At 36.8% G+C, this 18,069-nt stretch overlaps 1 protein-coding gene across 4 annotated transcripts in view; it reads right to left on the bottom strand.

Moving 5' to 3' along the window:
* The window catches only part of SRPK2 (SRSF protein kinase 2), a 148,165-nt gene that overhangs the window by 16,978 nt on the left and 113,118 nt on the right, over positions 1-18,069 (bottom strand). For all 4 annotated transcript variants that reach the window (XM_052791032.1, XM_052791034.1, XM_052791035.1 and 1 more), the window contains 6 exons: positions 12,967-13,132; positions 10,910-10,935; positions 9,192-9,438; positions 7,760-8,248; positions 3,218-3,318; positions 3,010-3,117 (listed from right to left, as the gene is read on the bottom strand). In XM_052791032.1, coding sequence (XP_052646992.1) covers positions 3,010-3,117; positions 3,218-3,318; positions 7,760-8,248; positions 9,192-9,438; positions 10,910-10,935; positions 12,967-13,132 — 1,137 coding nt within the window. The remainder of the gene's footprint in view (positions 1-3,009; positions 3,118-3,217; positions 3,319-7,759; positions 8,249-9,191; positions 9,439-10,909; positions 10,936-12,966; positions 13,133-18,069) is intronic.

The following is an 18,069-nucleotide window of genomic DNA, read 5'->3' as shown; positions in this document are numbered from 1 at the left end:
CAAGGGTTTTAAAAGTGTAACATCTCATCTTTGCTTTGATACTACCTTACCATACTTTGCATTCACATTAATTCACATCATTCATATTAGGCACACACTTTTGCAATATGTGCTTTATCATTCAGTAGAGAAAGTGAGACAAGAAAGCTCACCCAAAGTCAAAATCATGATCAGATAATCAGAATGAAGGACAGGATCTGTAATTTTGTAACATGGCTCCCACTGCAAAGCAGTGGCACCTTACCCATTTACAAATGTAGTATTTCTGACAGGTGAATATGATCAGAGCAATTACTTACCTAACCTGAACACAACCTTAAATTTAGGTCACTTAACATATAGCTACCCCTTAACTGACAAACTTCTTTTTCTTCAGTTTTAAAAAAGGAGGAAATGAGAAATACTGTATGCAGTCAATACAGAGTCAGCTGGTAGGATACCACTTCACATGTGCTTGGTACTGTCACACTGGGCCAAGTATGGAAGGATGGAAACTCGCCAAGAAAAAAAGTCATGGCAATACTGCTGGACCATTCATTTTGCATAGTACTACTTCCAAAAATATACTTAATGACTTTGGACTTGTACAAGCAAAGCAACATGACAAAGAAGTCACATTGCTCTCCTTTGAGAGCCTTGGACAACATGGCTAACGGGGTATCTGAGCTGTATTTTGGCTGAAAGTAAACACCTCCACCTCCTGCTCCAGCAGTCAACCCTTTTGAAAACGCACCAGGAAACATTACAGAATAAAGTGAATTAAATGAGAAATGAGAGCATGGTAACCTAGAAGGCCATTTTCTGAACCACACCTAGGTACAACAAGGAATCCAAACCTGAGAAAGCAAGTGGGACTACAATGGCCTTAAAACACTTTGGTACTTTACAGTTCATGGCTGCTTTAGGGATTGGAGAGAATCAAATAATAATTTCCAAAGACAGCCTAAGTAAGTTAATTGGGAGTTTGCAGTTCCACATCAGCAACATTGCCCTGGCAGTTAATCTTTGTCACAGGTCCTCTGCAGAAAGAGCTGTTAAGGTCTTCAGGTCAATCCCTACCTCAGAGCTGTTTTCCATCCAATAGAGGATGAGCACTCACAGTGCTCTGACCCATTTTTCTCAACCACACTGAAATGAAAGCAGATCCTGAGGGGTTTTGAAACTATGAATTTTTGGGGTGAGCTTCAGAGACCGATCTCTATTTTTTACACGACTATACAATGATGACACTGACATACAATTGTTGAATTCAGTTGTTGTAGGACTATAAAATTTCTACAGCATTTTTTAAGGGCAAAAAATCAAAGTCTGTGGCAGAAGACAGAATTCCAGTGTTTCTGCCTCAAATGCTTTAATACCTTTAAAGCTTACATAACAGAAAAGCAGAAGTATAATTTTCTCATTAAAATACTGATATTTCATAACTAATTGTGAATCTGAATTAAGATAGCCCTAGTGGCAGAGCTGCTTCAGGCCTTTTTTTTTTTCCTCTTGAGTTTGAGAAAGGACTCGCATGAAGAAAGCAGTAACACTTACATAACATGGAAAAGAATTAAAGTGTAAGGGGCTGGACGACCCCAATTATTCTAAGAATATTATATTCCCTAGCTGTTGATATTGCTATTAAGTACCCCACTTTCTTTAAACCCAATCATAGACAGACTTCAGCATTTTTTATGTGGCTTTAGCTACGTGACTGTATATAAAATTAGTAGGGCGTAGGTACGCCCTTAAAGGAAGGTGAATATAGGGTATTCAATACCATAAAAAGGTATCAAGCTCAACTGAGGTTTACAAAATATCAGGTGAAAGGAACGAGAAGTCTCTATAGTAATTTTGTAGTTAGTTAAGAGAAGAATCATTCAATGAATTGGGGATCAAAACTGTGGAATATTTTCTACACTTTGTTTTCAATGTAATAGAAAAATTCTACATTTTGCCCCAAAATGGAAAAGTAAATTTGGAAATAGATGTTCTTTTCTGTGTACTAAAGCAAAAGCTAGTATTAAACTCTAGAGAAAACATACTTGCAATTTTACTTATGGGTTAGTTAATTCCAACACATGGCTTGCTGAGCTTATAATATCTGTAGGATTTTATGTTCCTTTCAATCCTCCTCCTCTCCCTCTGAGCTCTGCAATTCTTCTCATCACCCACGCCTGCAAACTGTGTCTAGTATTTGAGTCTTCTCCTCCTCCTCACACACTTATTCTTTTCAGACATTTATTTGTAAAATATAAAGATTTGAATAGGTTTTCACTTTTAAAATAGACAGATATTTCCAAATGTATTTCCAAAACTATCTTTAATGAGATCATTGTAGCTTATCTGTCCTCAGAGTTATTACAGAATAAGTGTTTCAGAAAGTTGAATGATTAAGTTTTTACTTTTTCTATTCTTTAAAGATTTTTAAAAATCTATAATTTCAATTTTACTGTGTTAAAACTAATTCAACAGAATGTTACCACATATTTTACTAATAAACTAACTCCTCCTCTTCAAAGTTTAGAACCTAAAGCTGTGATTTGCAAGCCTAATCTGATGTTTTCACTGCACTTGGCAAGAATTTGAAGTATTTCACTTTTTTGCTACTTTATGCAAGAAAAAGGAATGGAAACATAGCAAACAGTTGCATAGATTCTAAGATGGGAAGGAAACATGCAGTTGTACTATTTCAGTTAGACTTTGTAATTTAAAATATACATATATTTTTCCCTCCAAACTTGCATGTTTTTGACTGCAAGTTTAAAATGCATCAAATGAAAATTAGAAATGTTCTCCAAAATACTTCCTTTTAGAAATGTTCTCCAAAATACTTCCTTTTAATTAAGAATGCTTGAGAAATTGAAATAAAGGGAAAAAATCATCAGTAGTTATCTGATATGACATAATTTATGATAATGTATTTGTGTCAAAATGTCAGAACCATCCTCATCAGGCTTCCTCACTAAATAAACAATTGGTTTTAGGAGGTTTATTCTTGTAAAATACACATTGTATTGTTCTTACCATACATGCTGTACTCCAGATATCAGCAGGTGTACTGTAACCTGCTCCTATTAAAACCTCTATGGATCTATATTGTCTTGTCTGGATGTCTTCTGTGAAGTGTTTATGCTAAAATAGAAAGAACCACATTAATGGAAAAAATAAACAACAAAAAGGCCTGCTTTAAATAGTGAAGGCTAAATAGCTAAAATGATGTAGTTCTACTTACCACCCAGCAGGCATTCCCCAGGTCAGCAATTTTAACTCTAATTTTATCTGCATTTCTTGGATCCAGTGGATTCACCAGTAAGTCAGCAGCACGAGTTTTTGCTAACACAAGCAAAATACAGAATAGTTAGTATTTTGAGCATACTGTTCATTATCTCTAAGCAGTTTTGACTTGACACTTTGTCTAGTTTTATAATACATTGAAGACATCAAAATAATTTGCTGAATGTTACCAGAAATTAAAGCAACATAAATAGGATTTCTTACCTTGATTTCTAAGTATCCTTACACATTTCAAGTGCAAATTTTTTGTGTTCTTTAACTGCCAAATAACTATTATTAGAATATCCAGAGGAGCTTCTAAGCAAAAACAGTGCATATGTTTCCAAGAACAGATTCAGAAAGAAAATGTTAAAACTCAAACTCCAAGAACTCCACATGAAAGACATGTTCTTAGAACAGTTCTGTTGAGAAAATAAATTCTGTACTTCCATTCTTGGCTAAGGTAAATAAGATTTGGCTGGATTTTTTTCTTTTTTTTTTTTTTTTTTGTACCTGTCTGAAGGGGAAAAAGACTCACCAAAACCTGGCTAATTTGAGAGCCTAGGGGACTGTCACCCATTTCACAGATAATTCAGTGTTGAATCAAAGTTCACTGAAGGTCCTATTTGCATTGAGTATGATCTGGACTAAAAAGACAGAACTTTAATCTAATTAATCCTGCAATCTTTAGAGGCTCTTGGGACACCGATAACCCTAACATATGACAGTGGAGGACTGCTGCTTTTCTTTGTTTGGACATACCACCTGCTAGCTCCTAAACTGCATTGGAAAGAAAGCAGATTGACTTGAACATGGAAGGCAGAACCCGGTATCACAAATCACATAGCAGCAGAGGATTGATCTCAGTTTCCTTGTCCAAAAGCTAATACGACGACTAAATTGGAAACTGGTGGTAAGAAAGAGGTACTAGATCCAAAAGGCACCCGGGACTCCAATGGGGATATAATGATCTGTTAAACTGGTGTAAGAATTGGAAGAGGAAAATACACCAGACACGGGACAAGGAGAAAAAATACAGGATGTCTAATGGTGAGTTAGGAGTGACTGAAATCAGATGAAGATCTTCAACTGCTGGGACAGCAAGCCTGAAAAGACTATCAAGGCACTGAAATACTGCCTAACCAGAAAAGAAAGTAGCAAGATCCACCAGGGGAGACAAGGAAAGAAAAGACAGGACTGAACAGCAGAAGACAGGAAGGGCAGTGACCTCAACAAAACAGTCCTCTAAAAAAGCTGGAATGGAGTCCAAGACTCAAGTTTTAAAAAAGCACCAATATAATAGGCAAGTGCCTAAACTTTTGTGTTTTTTCAGGAACTCATGAAGTTTATGTCCCGTATTTTCCGAGAGATGAATATGAGACCTTGGATTCTGAATTTGAGAAACACGGATCATTCACAACTGAAAGTGAAGTCAAAAGGAGCTTACTTTTTAGTAAGTACTCTCAAATAAGTATCCAAAGGAGCTCAACCTCAGCATAAAATTAGTAAGCATTTCTGATTTTCACTTTTGTGTGTCCTAGTTCCATAAAACTGAGAAATATCACCTCCTCTTCTCACAGTCTCAGCACGATAGTATACTTAGTAAACATTCAAACACTAGAATGAGGAGGAGAGTCATGAGGAAATTAATAGATCTATCTTAAGGGCATTTGGTCATGCAGTTAAAACTTTTTAAGACAAAAACTTAATAGCTGCTCATCCACTGAACACAAACTGGTCTGTGTACTGAATGAGGCAAGTATCCTGAAAAAATAAGATGAGACCATGTTACTTAATGATGTATAGCAATACCTAGACAGAAGGGAACAAATAAAGCCTATTTCTACAGAAAAGGGCACTAAAGTTATACTGAGAAAGTAGCACCATTTAAAAATATTGACTAACCTGCATCTGTTGTATCTTTCTTCTTTCTAAATACCTTAATCTGTTTTATTACTGCTTAACCCAACATTATTATTGATGCCATTAATATTAATAATGTTCAGCTTTTCCTCTTTCTGCAGAAGTGAGCTGTGACTGAATTTACTATCTGGCTTTACTCTCTGGAGGCATGAGGATTTTACACATCACCCCAGGAAACCAGCAGTAGAGGCTTCCTGCCTATATACTGCCAGCAGCACAAAGAAAGAGGATACCAGGCAGCTAGGAACCTCCTACACATTGTTTCAGGGACTACAGAGTGTAAGGAGATGGACTGGAAGACTTACTTGCCTGGATCTTGACATCTTCCAGAAATACGGCTCTACTCTGCTGTATTTTATTTCACATTTCTTGCCTACCTGCAGATTACCTTACCTGTCAGACTCTGTAACTGTGTGAACTGCTCTTCTAAAGTCTTAAACCAAGAAATACACTCGACCATATTTTTCGATACATCTCTATTTAAATTTAGTAACTTCATCTGCGACAATGTTGATGTAGGCTTGGTGATCTTCTCCCTAAGCTATCTCATTTTCTTCTATCCGCTTACAGATTTAGTCTCTCAGTATTTTCTTTATTAAAGCTGAAACCCATATATTTATCATTTAGCCACTGGCACTATAAATAAAACCTATGTGTAATACCCTGGAGCTATTTAATTCAATGGCAAAAATCCAGCTCTTTGCAATGACACCAAGATTTCACTTTCCATGTCTTCAAAAATCACAATTTACAGGCTAAAGTTTTGGATCTGAGCAGTTCTAGTGGCCAGAATTTAAATGTCCAAAACCATGCTGAATACAGAAAAAACATAATGAGTTGAGGGTTGGCAACATGCCTTACAAAGACTTCGTCTTGTTGAGTTTTAATAAAAGGTTGAGAGGAACTGTTTGAAACAGAAAAGAACCATTAATGAATGAAAACACAGCATATTACAGAATTTTTTAAGGACTGAGAAAAGATATAACAAGAAGTAATAGCTAGAAGCTGCAGCCAGACAAATCCAAAATTGCGACATTCTTCTGAAACAATTCTGAGTACTGACCAGTGGAACACACTTCAACCACACCAGATTTTTTATCATTTCATTTGTCCAAATCAAGAGTAGGTATCTTTTTGGAGAATATGTTTTAAGCCAAACAAAGGTTACTGGGCTTAAGAGATGGTGTATTACTGGCTTGTTATAAAAGGAAGTCAAGTTACATGATCTCATGATCACCTTCTGCCCTTAAACTATGGGAATAATGCTTACTTGCAACTACAACCTTCCTTTTCTCTTTCCTGTATAGACTGACCTGCCAATGTCAATATTTCATCTACAATAACTTATCTAATACCCTTAAAAACAAAGTTCTACAGCAGAAAAAAAAAAAATCGTAGTTCTGCTTTCCTCTTAAAATTTAAGATGGTAGATTTGTTTGAATTTAACAAGAATACCTTACATTGTGTTCCAAGCTGCATCTATCAAACTCACAGTTTTGAATAAAAGAAAAATCACCCAATTTACTTAAAGTAAGCTCAGCTAAGCTACTGCCTTTAATTTGACTACTACAATTTTTTCTTAACCTAACTACTGCCTTTCTATTCCACTTACTTGCCTCTTGTTTTTTTACTGTAATACACACTCATGCTACAAGACAAAAGTCTTCCATCAACTCAAATCAAAAGTGGTTTCCCCCCCTCACATTTCTAAAAGCCATTCAAAACTAATACTTTTGCTTTTCCTTGAAACCTGGTCCTAGGACATCAAAATTCACCAGGATGCTTTGGGACCAAACTAACTTAAAGACCTCCCCTTCATTTCTAGATATCTGCTCTGCCTTTTTGCCAAAAGTCTTCTAACATGAAATACTAAATTAAAAATAATCATAATTGAGATTTTTGCATTCACACAATGTATGATTCAATGAGCAAAATGTTCAGTGTAGATGAAACCAAGAAGATGAAATCAGCCAGCAATGGAAAAAGGGTTCCCATTAGTGGGCTGCAGCTGTAACCCAACCCTAGCTATGGTTAATCTGACCCCATATCCCTCTTCCCTCCCCAAGTCTGGGCAGTACCTAGGGAAAAGAGCATTTGGGGGCAGTCTGCACAAATTTCTCTGACTGCAGAGGCTGGCACATAGGCACCATCTTTTCAGTGGGCACTCTTCAGACTCAAGCATGAAGGAGGCCAGGACATCAGTAGGTTTGGCACCAACCCAGAAACTAAACACATTTAAAACACTTCACCTGTAGGTAGAGAGACATCAACATCACTAAGAAGTGCTAGACCTTATGTTCAAAGTCAGGGAAATGGTGTGATACAGTTATTTTCTGTTATAGAAAGGTCCTTCTATGTTACTAAAAGAATTGTGTAACAGCCTACCCATAAGGCTTTGTACTGAATTTTCACCAAAAATACTCAAAACAAGTAAAAAGTAGTATCTGCATACATGTGTCACTGAACACAGATAAAACATATACATAAGGTTTATCCCCACTATTCATTCTACATAAGACATCCCCTACAGCTCCAAGAGACTTCAAGCATGGCATATGCCACTAGGAGGAATACTTACTTTTTGGCAAATCCCCAGTGCTTGAAGCTGAAACTGTTCTGCTCCTGTCATGAGATGGGCTGCTCTCCTCTCTTTCGGTTACAGCTGATCCTTCAGAAACAGCAGAACCACAAGCTACAGACTCTAGAGCCCCAGAGAACACTGAAGCTGAAAATTCAGAGAACTGTGACTCAGGAATTTTATGACGTCCATTTGGCAATTCACCATTAAACTGTTCATAGGAGCTGCTATAAGAGTAATCGCTTTTTGCATTTGGCTCATCAAGATTATACTCCTCTGGATTTGGACATTCTTCCTCTTCCTCATCTTCATCTTCAATCTGTTGTTCCAATAGGAATGGGCCGTTCACAATATGGCCATTTGTTTTGGGGGATTCTATCCACTTAGGGTCTGTAGGGTCAGTGTTGACAAGTTCCTGCTCAACATCATCATCTTTTTCAGTGTTTTCTTTCTCTGTGTCTTCTTTTTCGTCCTGATCATCTGCTTCACCTGAAAAATTTCAATGAGCAACACATTAGATCATAAATCAATATAGCATTTTGAAATTAGGCATTAATAATTTTTAACTCTTCAGTAACTACTTGACTTCTGACATAGCACACACTGAGATCACTGCAAAAGACCTTAAAATCTAAATTAAAGGCGAAAGAAAGAACTAATAAGGCTGCTGGAAAAAAATAAACAATGGGAAGTGGTTCAGGAGGGAACAATTCAGAAGAGAAGAATGTTATGAAGGGACAATACATGAGGTCTTGAAAGCAAGCTTTACAGATCTGTAACTCAATCTGTGTCAAACCGTGAGTCATCATAGAAGTAGGAAAATTCACAGTAAGAGCAGAACAAAACTAAACCAAATCAAAAGACAGTTACATTTTTATCAGAATTGGAAACAGTTGACAAGAAAACCAGGGAAGCCAGAATGGAGCTGGACCGTAACAATTATGCTCCAAATCACCAGGACTAAACAAGAATTTTAACAAGACATCTTAAAAATTTTAGTGAAGAAGCTGCAATCATTATTACCTGATAGACCATTACAACAAATATTGTAAGAAAAGGGGAAAGCAACAATGACTCTAACTACATTAATGTTACAGAATAGAAATTAATCTTATTTTTCTTCTATTTCACCAAGATACTCAGTTACGCCACATAATGTGGTACGACAACTGACTGTTCTGTTGAATTTTCTGTGTGCTCTTTTACAGGATTTGATAGCTAGATTGCTATTGATGTTCTTCACTTCTATAGTAGGTCTGACTTTACTTTTCCTTTTCAGACTTTATAGTTATGATTTTACCTACAGGAGAAAATGAAACTTAATGATCTAGGACAGTTTGGAGATTTTGTTCATTGCACGAGATGCAATGCTGCAATTACTTTCTCCTCTGAAACAGTAAATTCAGGGTCAATAAAAGCAGGTAATACTAACCATCATCATTTCCGGGTTCTTCATCTACTACCTCTTCTATATCAGCTGTTTTTAGTTTCACCTCTGGGTGGTACTCATCTTCTTGTTCATTTGATGGTACAGCTGAGGTTACATTTTCTTCTATCTTTTTCCTTTCAGCTTCTCGCTCTAGTTCTTCTATTTCCTGCAGGCGTTTTTCTAACAGCTCAGCTTGTCTCTTCTGTTTTTTCTTCAGTTTCTTCTTTTTGTTTTTGGATATTTTTCCAACCTGAAATATTAATACAAACAAAAGGAAACAAAAAAACCCTAAATAATTATTCTCAAGGCATCTCACAGCAAATTCACTTACAGTATGTTCACTTTTTATTTGAAAATACTGGATGACAATTAAAATAGCAAATATATTGCTTTTTCCATTTTACTTCACATCAAGAATGGTGTAGGGCTATATAAAGCAAAAAAGTAATCAAAATTTTATATAGTTATACATGTTTTTACATGGCTGTTCATTAGATGCAAGAGCAAAATACATCTAAGATGCCACAGTAAAATTCCTATGATCCTATAATCTCAACTAGGCAAAATAAACTTCAATCTAGATTAACAGATTATATTGTATGTGGAAGATAGTCTGCTATCATATCTAGTTATTTACATATAAATTTTATACATTATTTCTCTCTCTGTACAATGCAGGTAATGACCTGCAAAAGAATGCTGAGAAAAATGATACAAGAAAGCCAAAGAGATTGAAAACAGTAAAGAATTTTAAATAAATCCTGTGTTGTTCAGCTATTTCCCAGTGAAAGGAAGGCATTTTTATTATTCACTTCTGGCCCGAAACATATGAATCACAAACAACAGATGGCCATTACAGAAAGTTTCACATTTTATATAACATAAGGATTGAAAAACTCAGGTACAATAACAAGGAAAAGAAAAATTAACACATCTGAGCTAGGACTGAAACACTTTCTTATATTTTAACTGAATTCTGACTTCTATTTTTACTATTTGATAAATGAAATCTATCCAGTTTTCATTCATTGTTTAGATATCCCAGTAAGAAATCCTCATATAATTCAAAAATAAAGTACAAGGAACAAAGGTAAATGTTATTTTCTCAAAGGCTTATCTGTAAATCCTGTTATCTTCAAAAGAAGCTATGGTACAGTCAAAACAAGACAGTTAATTTGACAATCCTATTGATTTTCATCCATGTTGTATGCCCATTGAAATTATATACGTTCTGTACACACAGACATAGAAAGCAGGTTTGACCTTAGATATTTCTAAGCAGCGGTATTATCAGTGGTTATTTGTTGTATGTATACAGCAAAAAGATCTTTCAAACGTCCTAAAAAACCCTCTCCTTTAAGGCCTTGATGATTAAGGCCTTAAAGTCCTTAAGCTATCTGCAATGCGTGATATTTAGTGCAGGCACCCATTTTTGTCAGGATTCGAACAGAATGGATTATTCCTCAAGAGATGAAAATAGCAATACTTAACTTTCTTTGACATCGCTATACAATTGTAAGTCTATGAGAGTTTCCATCAGAGAAATACTGTGCTTAAAACTGGTAAGGCCAAAGACATTAAAAGTGTTCTTTGAAAGATAAAAGCTTTATTCAAAGGAAGCTTTTGAAAAGGGTAGAGACTACCAACAGTCTGATAGCTACTAATACCTACAGAAACACAGAAAATAAGATAGTTAACTTGAATTATATAACAATACTTACAGGCTTTTGTTGTGGAGCTGTACTCACTAAAAAGAAAAAAATAAAATTTTAAAGATATATTTTTACAAAAAACTCCATAAAAGCAGAAAGTAGTAGAAATCATGTAAAAATATTCTTAACTAAATATAAGGCAGTGAATTTTTTTTTAGCTGGATTTTTTTACTCTTTACAAGTACCTGCTGCTGTCTCCATTATAGCATCTGGAATTGGAAGGAGCTAGCATCAATATCTGTTCACTCTATTGTGGTTGGTGGAGAGTTAATGAAAGTCAGAAGGGAAAGTCTGAATCAGTGAAGAGTGAAGTTGTCACAGATTAAATGTATGTAGTTAGCTGACTGAGCAGGTATAGACATATTCTAAATAGTTCAGGGAATATCAACAAAGACAACTACTGTGTTGCACTCAACAGAAAAGTCAAATGTGCATGTAGTAGTTTGATTGCTAGGACTGGAGACATGAAGAAGTGCCTATGGCAAAAAGCACACCACCACAAAAAAATCATCTCCAGCATGGACCTCTTCCTAAGCATCTCTCAGAAGGATACCATCAATGACTAGGTCTGATGAGATTACAAACTAACTGTGATAATGCACAGAACAGCAATACAAGCCACACACCCACCCCACCTCCCCAAATAATCAAAACCAATAGAAATAACCAAATATGGGAGACAGAGGCAAAGTGGAAGTGAGAAAGAGGAACTGAACGGGGGAAGAGAACCTCTCATGACCTTCTTCAGACATACAAGCATATGGCAATTAACAAATGCAAAATAAAAAACAGAACACAGACAGTTGAGAATTCAGAGCTCTTTTATATCTTCAGCTCCTGCTGGTAAGGTCAGGGATGAAACTGCTTGTATGCCCCTGAAAAGGCAAGGTTTTCAAAAAGATTCTTAAACTTGAGTACCATCGCTGCTCTAAAAAGGGTAATTATGCAGAACCTGTTCTTGAAATGCTGTCAAGAAAACACATCTTCAGCTTCTGTGTGGAAAGCCATGGATTTAATTACAATTTGCTAAGAACAAAGTGTCATAAGAACTCCATCAATATATTCCTTAAAGTAATATTTATTTTAATGTCAGGAAGCAATATAAAGGCTGCATGAACAAAATCAAGTTACTTCCCACACAAATAACATACAGTCTTTAGCTATGTGATTACATATTATGTAAAGTTCAATACAATATATTCACAGTTTATAAGATTTTGCATCTTAACTTATGTAATACTGTGAAATATTTATGGATTTTGACCACAGTATTTGTCCCTGATATAGCAGGTATTTTTACTATACCTCAGAGATTTTCATCTGTGATATATTTTCTGACAATATTACAAGGGTATTTAAACGTTATTTCTCTACTGCCTGTAGCTGATGAGCATAACTGGCAAATAAATAGCAACCATGGTACTAAAGATCACTGGAAAAGCCACACTTCCTCTTTGCTTGTCTTTACTGATCGCTGTGAATTTCCTTTACCTTGCTTTCTCCTAGCTGAACATAATGTTCCTATCTAAACTCTTGGCAAGTTTAACATAAAACATTTCACACACAGTGCTAGGTAGAAGGGCTTATCACAAATTCAGTTAGGTACATAAGTTCCATTTTCAAGTGTGAAAAACTATGGACTCTAAGACTTTTCATTGCATTCTGAGAATAAGTTATGACTGACGAGAAAGCAGATAATTTCACAAGGATGCTGATTAACTTGTAATAGAACTAGACATATAATTTAGGTAAGTTTATTAATTATTGTCAATTCTAGAGATGCAAGGCCCCAGTGCAGCTAAAACCCAGCCGTTAAAGCTTGTGGGGTGGGAGAAGAGTAAGTTTATACCATGAATCTTTTTCTGTCTCTGGGGACCCCAAAAATTTGAATGTGCAAAACTGAGAAGAAAGCATTTCCCTAATAGTTTCCAGAGCATAAGAATTAACTAGAACATGCATTTTTTACACACAGTTATTTAAAATGATCATTTTCAGTAAACAAAATATTGTTAGCATTAATACACTGATGGAACTTTACTACATTGCATTTAAATATACTATCATACCTGCTGAGCCAGAGGGGGGAGGAGCACCAGCTTTCTGCCACTCAGTAGCTTCAGCAGCCATTCTACGCACATAGGCATCATCCACGCACATCAATATGTTTTCTGGCTTTATATCCGTATGAATGATCTTGCACTTGCTGTGTAGATAATCTAGACCTTGAAGTACCTAATTACAAAAGGATTTTTTAAGAGTCTATTTTAATTACCCAGACCAAGATAAAAGTATTTATTAGTAGTACAGAGATGTTCAACCGACTGCCTGCAGTCCATATGTGGCCTGACAGGGTAATTTAATTAGCTCATAAATCCAGTTATTTAGACTTTCATGAGTAAGACGATGGCTGGCTGAACTGTCTTGATGACAGCACCCTACTATCTAGACTTCCATTTCCCAAGTGCTCTTTAGTTGATCTGCACATGTGTAAAAAACCTTGATACAACTTCCTTTGAAAAAGGAATTTGGCTGCTCGGTCAGAAAGACTAATCCTTACTGGTTGATTGTTTAAAAGACAGTTATTTGAAAAAACCCACTGCAAGTACTACATACTGTAACCGAAGTTTTGTGGCTTGTGAATAACCACCTTACAATTGAGTAGAAAAAAAGCAAAAAGGGGAATGTGTTGTTGAGAACGCTAACTATAGTTTTCCTTAGAATACCAATAGTAATTCAGCTTTTAATGTGACCAAGATGTCACATAAGCATTTGTCTACCTTTGTCACATGTATTTTTCCACTAGTCTTTCACACTCTCTGCAGGCTAAATTCTGCTATCTCCTATCAAACCTGCATATCCTAAGTCTTAAAAATGCATTCTGGAATAAAAATTAAACCATGATCTTTACACAATGAAAGAATTTCTCAAATTCTGACTGGAACAGAAATACAATAGTTTGTGTGATTTTACAAGTATTTCAGGTAAGACCTAGGTATGATAAACTGTGGGAGTCAATTATTGCAATTATTCAATACATAATAACCTAACAGTGTAAACCAAGCTATTGCTATGATAATCTACAAAAAAGCAGAAACCTAGCTGACCCCACTTAAAAAAACTTCTTTCACTTTTTTTCTACAGCAGCAAACAGACCTCCAGACTCATGAGCTCCAGCCACAAGAACATCCTGCCATTCTAGGTACTTTATAAATTAATTAGCAAGCTCCTTGCTCTCAGGATCGTTTAAGACATGACTAGCTAGGGTGAACTTTAAAAGCAAAACATGTTGGTTCAAAAAACCAGTAATAGACTACAAAGACATTAGTCTACCACGCAGTCCTTAGCTACTACCAGAGCTGGGACATCCATCCAGCACACAAGGCAGCTCAAGAGAAGAAAAGCAGCAGCATGCATATGATATTTACGCTCAGGCTAATGTATCCTAGAAATACTTCAAGTGCAAGGCTCTACTTCTCCAGTGTGGGAGCTAGACTAGAACAGCAACCGCCTGAAAAGCTTTCTTTATATGCCTATATAAAAACTGTATGTTCACTTGAGCAGGACTCAGTGTCAGTGCCAATGGTACACCTAAAAACTGATGGGTTCTTGATAATCTGGATTTTTTTCCCCTGCAGATCCAAAATATGCTTGACTACTTGCCAGAGCAACTGAAAGAGCATACAGTATGTCTCAAAGTAAGAAATGTTGAAGACAGATTGGTTTATACTGGGAAGGTAGTTAGTGGTTAAGTGACTTCAAATTTGAAGAGGCATTAAAAGCAATAGCAACATGAAGATGGATTATAAAAGTCTCTTCGCTCCCCCACTACACTACAGACTATCTTACAAATCACCACTGAATGTCTGTAATTCTGAGACCAAGAAAAAAAAGATTCCAGAGTACACTGAAAGCCATAAACATTCAGAAGAAAAAATATCTGTTCCACTGCGATATGTAGAAGTGGTATTCATGTGAAACTAGATTTGATTATCTCCCACTTTTAAAAGGACAGCCTTTCCCCCTCTTAAGTAACAGTGTTAGGGTGACAGCTCTGCCTTTAATTTGGCTGAAGAGTCTTTTGGGGGGGAAGAAAAAAAAAAAAAAGAAAACAGAATATTTTTTAGAATCCCAATCAGTTCCATGACTTACCATAAGGATCATTCTGCTAGAATTTTATAATTAGAAAGAATGTTCTTAGCTCTCTTAAAATGTGGATCAGACTTCATCACCCTAAAAACTGGAAGTACATTTGTACCACTAAACCAGTACGGAAACATGTACTACATGGACATGCTTTGCACCGTGCTCCGAGACGATGGAGAACAGGGAAAACACTCCCAGTTTTTATTTATTTGTCTACTGGAAAAGGAAAAAAGATGAAATGGGTAATGTCTTATGAGTCTGAAAAATTATGACAGACCCTGTTACTACAATCAAAAATGTAAATTAGAAGGCTGTATTTTTTCCCTTGTAAAGGTCACATGGTTAGGTTCACATAAGTAAGCTCATAATTTGCAGTTTCTAATTAATATTAACTTCTTTTTCTTTCTTTTTCATACAAGGAGCCACACCATATTGACCCATTAAACAGATTATTTACTATACTGTCGATCAAGGCAAAAGTGAAAATTTTCATAGATCAAACACACGATGCTTGTTTTAGCATCAGTTTCAGAACATGATCCTCTCAAAAGGGACTGATGCTATACATTTTACAACCCAAAGTAAGGATTCCAGAAGTAAATAAATGGGACAGTTCAAATTATCTCCACTGCAAAAAAGGAACTACAGCAACTGGCCTTTTTTTCCAATTCTGCAAGGTCTTCTCTTGCACGACAGTTCATCTAACTCTACCCCAGGGGAAAAAACCTGCTTGAAACTGAACTGAAATTTCTTATTAAGAAACTCAACTCTCAGCTGCATTTTAAAATAAACCTAATTTTGTCCCAATGTCCAAAAGTACTCAAAAATGGAAATAATAGTCCAAATCATAGCATTAAAAATTCCTTTTCAATTGTAACACGGAATTATAATACTTTCTGAAACAAAATGGTTTGCTGTACAGTAACACCAGTGCAATAATTGAATTGTTTCATATTCAAGTTTTATAAATAAGTTTTTAGAGCATGTGTAGCACAAGTTTTGTCTGAGTAGAAAAAAGAATAAGGATCTGCGTTATCTTTAATGAGATGAACAACTTGGAAGTCTTAACAGTCAATGCCACTCTCCCTAGTCCAAACAGTTCATTCCAACCTCACAAAAATTAAACCTTTTTAATCTTTCAGGATTAACCCACTCCTCTTTTTTCAGGTATCAAGTGTTTGAATTACTTGGAATTTTTACCTTTGCTTACATGCAAAGAGTAATTTAGGTTGGAAGATTGTATGATGCAAACCCTCCCTGCCTAAGTCACACCAGCTTCGAAGTTGTATCTTGCCTCAAAATCAGACCAGCCTGCTCAGAGCCTTTATCCAGTTCATTTCTATTTCCTAAGATGCAGACTGCATAACACTGTGTAAGACTGTAGACAAGCTGTTCCAGTGCCTGACCACCCTCATTACAAAGAATTTCTTCCTAATATGTAACTAGAATGTCTCTTTTTGTAACTCTGCTTCTTGTCCTATCTCTGTGTATTGACAAGAGAAGTCTGGCTCCATTTTCTGTATCTGTCCTGAAGAGATCAAAAGTTTCCCCCTTTATTAGCCTTTTCTTCTTAAAACTCAACAAACCAGTTCTTCCAAGACCTCTCATACATCATATGCTGCAGCTCCCCGATACTCTTCGTGGCCTTCCAAGACCTCTCATACATCATATGCTGCAGCTCCCCGATACTCTTCGTGGCCTTTCACTGGACTCAATTCAGTAAGCCAATGTCTTGCACTTGGAGCCCAAAACTGTAGAGTGTCCTGAAGTACTAAAACAGAGCCCTCATTCTGCTGCCTACACTCTTGCTAATGTGGCCTACACTACACAGTTAGCTTTCATTATCACAGGAGCCCACCGACTCACATTCAGCTTGTCTACCAGGACCCCTCAATGCCAAGCCTGCCATCAGTCTTCACATTTTCAACTATTTCTTCCTTATTCATAACCAGTCCAGCAAGGTGCATCTCCAACTTGTCTCCTTGCTGAGACACAGCTCACCCCATGCTGAGAAACTGTCCTCAACACACTCCAGAAATTTCCTTGACTGCATGTGCCCCACCAGAGTAGGTATTAAGGTGGTTAAAAGCCCCCGTAAGAACCAGGTTATTCCAGCTTTCTAAAGAAGGTGCTTCTCATCTACTTCTGAAATTGGCAGCCTGTAGTAGATACATACCACGATGTCACCCTTGTTGGTCTTCCCTCTCACCCTGACCCATTCCACGGCAAAGATTCAAATATTTAAGCTCAACTCCTCTTCCCTGGCCATCCTTTCTAAAGTACCTTTATCAGGCTACTGCTGCTCTCCAGGGATCTAAGCTATCACACCACACCTTTGTGCTCACAATGAGGTCATAGCTCTGCGACCGCATATGGATTTCTAATCCTTGCTCTTTGTTCCCCATGCTGTATGCATTTGTATACGCCACTTGAGTCAGGTCCCCCAGTCATGACGATCAGAGAAAGCACTGAGACCCTCCCCCATAATTCTGTCCCTCAGGCTCCTGTCCTTGCTGACCCCACTTCTCACTGGGTTGTGGTCACCATCCCTGAAGATCCCACCTGAAAGTCCTCCTCTGCTAGGTTACAGGAGCCTGTTGGCAAAGATGCTGTGAAGATGGGTTCAGAAGTTCTCACCTTCCTTCCGAAACAGGGTTGTTTTCAGCTTGGATCCATTCAGTGGTCTGGCTTACAGCCCGTTTCTACAAACAGGCAGTGTAACTGAGGTAAGAGTAAACTGCAGCAGGGAGCTCCTAAACCTGGCTTTGCTGCTAAACCCAGTGTATCAAGAAATTACATAGTAATTTCTCAGGTTTTGGCCAAACTCCAGGACAATGGTGCAACCAAAGTGAAAATGTTCCAAACAACAAAAAAAAAGAATGTTTACTGAAAACAGTGGGTATTTACATGCACATATAACACAAACACACATATTCCCATTTCTTAGCAGACAGCTCAGTTCAGCTGGAGCACTGCATTACTACAGCTCCTTATTTCTAGTATCTGAGCCACTTAGTTGTATAGAA

This window comes from Harpia harpyja, chromosome 6 (assembly GCF_026419915.1).
Source record: "Harpia harpyja isolate bHarHar1 chromosome 6, bHarHar1 primary haplotype, whole genome shotgun sequence".
In the NCBI taxonomy this organism is placed as follows: domain Eukaryota; kingdom Metazoa; phylum Chordata; class Aves; order Accipitriformes; family Accipitridae; genus Harpia; species Harpia harpyja.
The sequence above is the reverse complement of the archived record's forward strand: the minus strand, read 5'-3'. Positions and strand labels throughout refer to the sequence as shown.